Source organism: Podarcis vaucheri, assembly GCF_965113315.1.
Source record: "Podarcis vaucheri genome assembly, chromosome: 18".
Lineage (NCBI taxonomy): Eukaryota > Metazoa > Chordata > Lepidosauria > Squamata > Lacertidae > Podarcis > Podarcis vaucheri.
In genome coordinates this window covers 957,801-964,280 of record NC_138756.1, presented here as the reverse complement: position 1 = coordinate 964,280, position 6,480 = coordinate 957,801, and the positions used below count along the sequence as shown (strand labels likewise).

At 53.9% G+C, this 6,480-nt stretch overlaps 1 protein-coding gene across 5 annotated transcripts in view; it reads right to left on the bottom strand.

Annotated features, from left to right (window-relative positions):
* Window positions 1-9: 9 nt before the first annotated feature.
* The window catches only part of FCHO1 (FCH and mu domain containing endocytic adaptor 1), a 45,932-nt gene continuing 39,461 nt past the window's right edge, over window positions 10-6,480 (bottom strand). For 4 of the 5 annotated variants that reach the window (XM_082206964.1, XM_082206965.1, XM_082206966.1 and 1 more), the window contains 6 exons: window positions 4,985-5,140; window positions 4,436-4,568; window positions 3,971-4,170; window positions 790-854; window positions 476-640; window positions 10-367 (listed from right to left, as the gene is read on the bottom strand). In XM_082206964.1, the coding sequence (XP_082063090.1) occupies window positions 345-367; window positions 476-640; window positions 790-854; window positions 3,971-4,170; window positions 4,436-4,568; window positions 4,985-5,140 (742 nt within the window). In that variant the 3' untranslated portion in view covers window positions 10-344. The remainder of the gene's footprint in view (window positions 368-475; window positions 641-789; window positions 855-3,970; window positions 4,171-4,435; window positions 4,569-4,984; window positions 5,141-6,480) is intronic. The other variant, XR_014215280.1, reaches the window with a different exon arrangement.

The window sequence follows — 6,480 nt, the reverse complement described above, 5'->3', positions numbered from 1 at the left end:
CCCCCCCCCCACCCTTAGCAGCTTGGAAAATGGGAGAGTGCCTCCTCCCGACTTCTGGGCATCTGACGCAGCTTAGGAATGAAAGATGGAGAATACAAAATAACAATAAAAATAATATGGAGCGATTTGTGGTAAGGGAGGAACGTCTCGCTCTTCGGTGCAAAATCCCTTCCGCCTCGAACTGCGCACGGATCCTCCTCCTCCTCCATGGCTGCTTCTCTCTCCCCAACTCCAGTGTTTTAAAATCCAGGCGAAAAATAATTAAAAAACACGCAAACATCTCCTTCCTGTCGCAAGACACACTTTTGGAACAAACCGGAGGCGACTGCTGGGATGGGGTCTGATCAGGAGCCAGCGAGGTAAATCCCTGGAAAAGGAGAGCAAGGGGGGAACTTTGGGATTCCTGCCTTGCAGCAGGTCAGACTAGATGACCGCTAGTGCCCCTCCCGACTCTGCCAGCCCCAATTCCTACTACCTGTGGCGAACCTCTTCTTGACCAGCGACATGCGGTACCCGCTGCCCACCAGCTCCACATCTGCCCCGGAAAGGGTGCTCCCCTCACTGGTGAACTGGGCTGCCACAGGGCTGGGCTTGCTGGGACCAGTCAGGGGTTCCCAGCTGGCCAGGAGGCGGCCGGATCCTGCAGAAAAAAGAGCAGAGAAGAGATGGACCCAAGCGAAGGAGATGGGGCCCCCCAGGTTCCAGAGAGCCACTGCTTCCCTGCGCAGGAGGCGGGCAAGAGGAAGAAGACTGGAGCCTGGCATCCGCGCCACCCCTTGGCCAGCTCACCTGGGTGCCCGTGGGTGCCAGGGAGGTCCAGGAGCCGCCACAGCAATCGCTTCTCCTCCAGGTTCCTGCAAGAGGGAGAGAAAGAGACAAGCTGGTTGGGCCATTTGGACATGTTGCTGCAGAGCCCGGCTGGTGAGAGCCTGGTGCTGATGATGCCAAGGCTGCAGGTTCGATCCCCGTAAGGGACAACTGCCAATCCTGCATTGCAGGGGGTTGGACTGGATGACCCTCAGGGCCCCTTCCAACTCTACCATTCTAGGATTCCAGGAGATATATATATATAGATATATATATAGATATATATATAGATATATATAACCAACAACCAAAACACAGATAGTGAAAACAAACAGTGAAAGCCCCCAGGCGGCTGCTACATTGGGTATACATAATCAATAATAACATATTCAAATCAACCATATGTACAATTCTAGATACCTTAACACTCCTCCCTCCACAAGGTTTATTTAACTTTTAACATTTTAATTGCCCCAAATTGTTAAAACCTGCTCAAATAATTCAATATTTTCTCAAGCCAATCCTCCTCCTCCTCCCTGACCTTAAACCCTTTCATTTTATGTATCTTCACAGTTAGATATTCTAATATTCTAATATTTTTCAATTTCCCCCTCCATTGGATCCTAGGATTTCTATCCCTGAGGGACTCCACTGGGAATGGCTTTGACTGGCGGGTGAAGCAGGTGAGGGCAGCCAAAGGGTCTCAGAGCCCTGGTCAAGAAGGCGGTTTCTGTTTGTGCTGTAGGATCTGTCCACCTGGGAAGGAAGGAAAACTTGGACCCTAAACCTCCTCTGGCTTGTGGGAGAAGAAGGAGCCAATCTGAGTGGAGCCCCTAAAACAGTCTTGTATCTCACCTTCCAGCAATTCCTGCAGCCAGGCTTGGGCCCAACGCCTTGCTCTCACAGAATAAAACAAGAGGAGAGTTGGGACCCAAGAGTCATCCACCCAACCCCTTGCAATGCAGGAAACCTCCGTCACCCAGGCCGAGGGGGGCTCTTGCCATCTGGGCAGCCCCGGACCCCCAGACACACAGCCCTGGCTTGTGCCCCAAGGAGGTCACTTGGGGGCTGCTGAGGCTTCACCCCCAGAGGCACACTCCGTTGCTTCTTGAGACAGACGGACGCCAGCCACAAGACTCCCTTTCCCCTTTGGGAAATGCATCTGCTTGGTTTTGGGGGCCAATGAACTGGGGGGTGCAGAATCCTAGAAGTGCAAGCTTGGGAGGGTCACCCAAGGGTCCTCTAGTCCAACAAGGGAGGAATCTTTTTGCCCAACATGGCTTGAACCCTTAAGTCTCTCATGCTCAAGCAAAAAAGCAATAAAACAACTTGGTATCTGAAAAACAGTTAAAAGCCTTCTTAAAACTGGGGAGCCTTTTAGCCCTTGTGCAGCTATGATTCCCAGCTCCCTTAGCAAACTACAGTTCCCAGGATTCGGGGGCAGAGACTTCTGGTGGAATTGCATTTGCCTTTTTCGTTGTGAGAACAGAATGCTGGATTGGTGGGCCATTTCCCTGACCCAGCCGGGTCCTTGTACTCTTGTAGAACCTCCAGGGCCAGAAGCAGTCTATCTCCATTCCCCAGTCCTTGGGGACATTTGGCCACTGGGAGGACAGGGTGCTGGGCTGGGTGGGCTGCTTTGCCCCCTTTTTGGCTCCTGCTACACTTGGGGTACCCCCAACCCCTGGATTCTGGGTCCCGTGAGATCTCCAAGTTCACCGGAGATCCAGCACCCAAGCTCAGCCCTGCTCCCCAGGCTGCCTCTGGTGACTCACGGTTAACTTGGGGCAGATTTTGCCAAATTATTACTGCCTATCGTGCCCTGGGGCCTCTTGCAAAAGAGCGACTCGCCCAACAGGCATTTCTGGTCCCCGTTAAGAAACTGTTGACTCCCGGGGACTGTCTGGGTGGCAGAACCAGCCGGGGCTCCGCGATGATTAGGCAACCTCCCCAGAGGACAGATTTATTCCTTTTTTCTCTGTTTTTTGGTCTCGTTTGCAAAATAAAAAAAGCCACTTCTTCCTCCGGAGGTGGCATCTCACTCGGAGCAGAACCTGCCCAAATCAGCTGGCGTGACTCACTGAGCTTGCTCTGGTTTCGGTGAGTCTACTCTGAGTAGAGGTCACCCTGAATTTGGCTCCCAAAAAGATTGAAACAGGACAGGTTGATGTAGCCAAAGCTGCCTTCTGCTGAGCTAGACCATTCGTGGAACATTAGAGGTGGAAGGGACCCCAGGGGTCATCCAGCCCAACCCCCTGCCCTGGTTCCTATCTAGCTGAGATATGTGGAGGCAGCGGTGGCGCAGTGGTTAGAGTGCTGGACTAGGACCAGCGAAGAACCAGGGTCCCAATCTCCCTGCTCAGTGCTCACTGGGCGGTGATGCCTTGGGGGCCAGTCGCTCACTCTCAGCCTAGAATACCTGGCAGGGGGGTTGCGACCAAGTGAAGATGTTTCTCTCCCCTCCTTTACCTCAATATAATTTAACACAAGTATAAAATTTAATATGCTTTTAAAAGTTGGCCTGCCAGGCTTCCAGGATGTTTCTCTTTCCTCCCTTCCTCGGTGGTGGCCCCCGCCCTGGGGAACGCCCTCCCGTCAGACGTCAAGGACTTTTAGAAGACATCTGAAGGCAGCCCTGTTTAGGGAAGCTTTTTATGTTAGGTGTTTTATTCTGTTTTTAATATGTTGGGAGCTGCCCAGAGTGACTGGGGAAGCCCAGCCGGATGTGCAGGGTATAAATACATTTATTATTATTATTACTCACTGCTCAATGTAACAATTAAAAAATAATAATGATAAAATGTTAAAATGCATCAAAGTATTTCCTAATTCCATTTCCATACTTAAGATTTCCACAGTTAACATAGGAAATACTTTTCCCAATTCCATTTCAATATATTAACATATTTTAGAATTTTAGCATTTTTTCCCTTTTATCCCCTTCTTTGACTTAGACTTTTATTTAACTACCACGTATTCCCAAATGTTAAGCAGAGTCCCTTTTGACTTGGTCAGCCCACAAAACCACACGTTATAAATCAATATTCCACAAACGCAGCAAGGGCGGAATATTAATTTAATAAACAGTAATCATGACCTTGTCCGTGAAGCTGGAGGTCTCCCCAAGACAACCCCCCACCCCCAAACCAGACCCGGGTCTCACCACGAGGCGCTCGGCTGGGGCTGGACGTTGGCAGCCGGTTCTTCAATGGGCAGGAGGATCTGGACGTTGCCCAGGGCCGCGGCCGAGGCCAGAGCCCCTGTGTTGTAGCTGTAGTCAATGCGCACCCGCGTGGCCTCTGACCCACAGGCCCACTCCACCGAGAGCTGCAGGGGGGCCCAGCGCGGGCCTTGCTTGGAGTACTGGAGTCGAGGGGCAGAGAGGGGGGGGAGAAGGGTCATGCATGGCTGGAGCCATGGGAGGGGGAATCATGGAAAGGCTGAAGCAAATGGGACCCTGGGGGTCATCCAGCCCACCCCCGGCCGTGCAGGAGCCACGGCTGGTTCCGGACTCCCGGTGGTCCTGGGCTGCTTAGAGAGGATGGGGGTCTGGAAGCACTGGGGGGGGGGAGGTTCCTCGGCTCTTCCCTCCCCCAACCCAGCCACCCGCAGGGCCCGTCTGTTCCACCTGGTATCTGAGGAGGGTGACGTTGTAGTACGGGGCGCCTGGCGCCTGCTCCGCCTGCTTCTGGAGGTGTGCAGTGAGGGCGGCCATGTTGAGCCAGAAGTCCTTGCTGTGGGGGTCGCTCTGCGAGGCATCACTTGGGGGGGGGCGGAAGAGAAATCCATCACCACCCAGGAGGTCAGTCTGGTTCTGTGGGGTGCCCCCCACAATCCGAGAGGAGAAGGACCCCCTCCTCTTTGCTCTCCCTCCCAGCTCCAACAAAGTCCTACTCAGTAGGAACAGCAGGCCAATTTGTCTCTCCCCTGCTTTCAGAGGTCTGGCTCTCTGCCCCACGGATTGAGCTCCCCTCTCATTCTCCCCCCAACCACGTGCAATTCTTGGGGATCCACATAGTCCCCCGCAGTGGATTTGGGGGAGCCCCGGGGAGAAAGCAGAACAGGGCAGCTGGATCCGACCCTCTGAGCGGAAGGGAGCAGAACCCTGCCCGGCTTTTCCAGTTTCTCCCACAGGGGCACCTTATGCCCCCCATCTCCCCCCCCTCCCCCATGGTACCTGAAGAGGAGTTCGGTGTTGGGCAGGAACTGGTCGATGGCGGCTGTGTGGCGCAGGCGGAAGCTGAGGACGGGGGGCGCAGGGGCGCTGCTGAAGACGCGCAGGATCCCCGCCGGGAAGGACATGGTCAGCTCCCCCGTGACCTTGACCAGGCAGCTGCAGGAGAGGCGAGAGAGAGCCTGGCATTATCACCCCTGGCCCTATTGTCTCCCCCAAATCCAGGCACTCTCCGTCCCCTCACAGGAGCCCCTTCATGCCCCAGGAAGGCCTGCCACTTGCTTCTGCGAAAGAGCGCCAGCGGGAGAGCCCACCGCCCCACACTGCCGCATCTGCTTGCAAGTCATAGAGTTGGAAGGGACCCCCGAGGGTCATCCAGGCCAACCCCCTGCAATACAGGAATCTTTTGCCCGACGTGGGGCTTGAACCCACGACCCTGAGATTCAGAGCCTCATGCTCAACCAACTGAGCAGAGAGATCCGGGCAGAGGCAAAGGGAAGTTCAGCGAAGCTGGTTGAGGTTTCATTGCATTTTAAATTTTTTGTTGGGAGCTGCCCAGAGCGGCTGCGGCAACCCAGTCGGATGGGCGGCATGAAAATAATAAAATTGTTGTTGTTCCACAAAACAGGAAAAGTGTATAGATCTGAAGCCGTGGCTGTGAGAGAGAGAGACCACCCATATTCCCAGAGCCCGCGTGCAAAGTAAGACGGAGACCTTAAAAGCCTTGTTTCGCATCAGGTACCCAAGCTGACCTGTCATGAACAAGCAAGCTCTCCACCTGTCTTGGGCATCAAGGCCGGATTGGCTCTGGGAGCCGAGGGGCGACTGCACAGAATCTTGCGGGGACGACTGGGACGACTCCACAAGACGTCGCATGGGGTTGTGGAACTGAGCGGCTCTGGCCCCTTCAAAGCTGTTTTTGCACCCCTCAGTCGCCTCAGTGGCCACCAGCTTCTTCAAACGCAAACCCAGAACTTTTTAGATCGCCTCTAAACCAGTGTCAAAGTTTTATACTCGTTCTGTGTAGTTTCACACGTTTGGAGCGAATCGGAAAGTGTCAGGATTTGGGGTGTTTAGTACGAACACCAGTTTTGTGCGTCTATTACAGTGGACACTTGGGTTGTGAACGTGATCCGTGCAGGAGGCATGTTCACAACCTGCGGTGTCCGCAACCCACAGTGCCGCATCTGCGCACGCACGAGTTGCGATTTGGCACTTCTGTGCATGTGCAAAGCGTGATTTAGTGTTTCTGCACATGCACGAGCGCCGAAACCTGCAAGTAACCCGTTCTGGTACTTCTGGGTTTTGGCATGTCCGTAACCCGAAAACACACAACCTGAAGCATCTGTAACCCGAGGTATGACTGTATTCAGTTGGGGGGGGGATATGGGACTTGCAGTACAAAAGAAGCCCGAAACTTTGGCATCGGTTTGAAGGTGGTCCCAAATTTTGATGCTTAAGCGAGTGGCGGCATCGAGAAGCAGAGCCAAGACATCCAG